The sequence below is a fragment of the Buceros rhinoceros genome, unplaced genomic scaffold, assembly GCF_000710305.1.
Source record: "Buceros rhinoceros silvestris isolate BGI_N320 unplaced genomic scaffold, ASM71030v1 scaffold16594, whole genome shotgun sequence".
NCBI lineage: Eukaryota > Metazoa > Chordata > Aves > Bucerotiformes > Bucerotidae > Buceros > Buceros rhinoceros.
The window spans coordinates 32535-32943 of record NW_010408967.1 but is presented as its reverse complement, the minus strand read 5'-3'; the positions used below and the strand labels follow the sequence as shown (position 1 = coordinate 32943).

At 63.8% G+C, this 409-nt stretch overlaps 1 protein-coding gene across 1 annotated transcript in view; it reads left to right on the top strand.

The window, feature by feature from the left end:
* The first annotated feature begins 267 nt into the window (after positions 1-267).
* The window catches only part of PTRH2 (peptidyl-tRNA hydrolase 2), a 673-nt gene continuing 531 nt past the window's right edge, over positions 268-409 (top strand). Inside the window, exon 1 of the mRNA XM_010135070.1 lies at positions 268-408. Within this exon, the coding sequence (XP_010133372.1) occupies positions 268-408 (141 nt within the window). The remainder of the gene's footprint in view (position 409) is intronic.

Genomic DNA, 409 nt, shown 5'->3' with positions numbered 1-409 from the left:
TCTTCTGCTTCCCCGGCTGAGGCCCGTCAGCGGTGAGTTGTGCACGGTCACCCGTGACGGCGTTGCCCGTAGGAAGCTGTCGCTGGGGAAGTCCGTGCACCAAGAGCGGCGTCTCTGAACACCCTTTCCCGGTGCTGAAGGTAGAATAGTTCCTTTTTCTGACAGATGTTGTTTGTCTGCAGATAACCAGGTGCTCTCACAGGCTGAAAAGTCCTCGAGTGAATTCGGCCTCGCCCTGCCCGGTTGTAGCCAGTCTCCAAATCCGCCATGGATTCCCTCTCCAAGCCCGGGCTGCTCAGCGTCATCGCGGGAGTCGCGTGTGGCGTGTGCCTGGGATGGGGCATTCGCGGGAGGCGGTTCCGGCAGCCCAGGGGCGGGGGGGCAGCGGGGGGCCGCAGCCTGGGGAGCG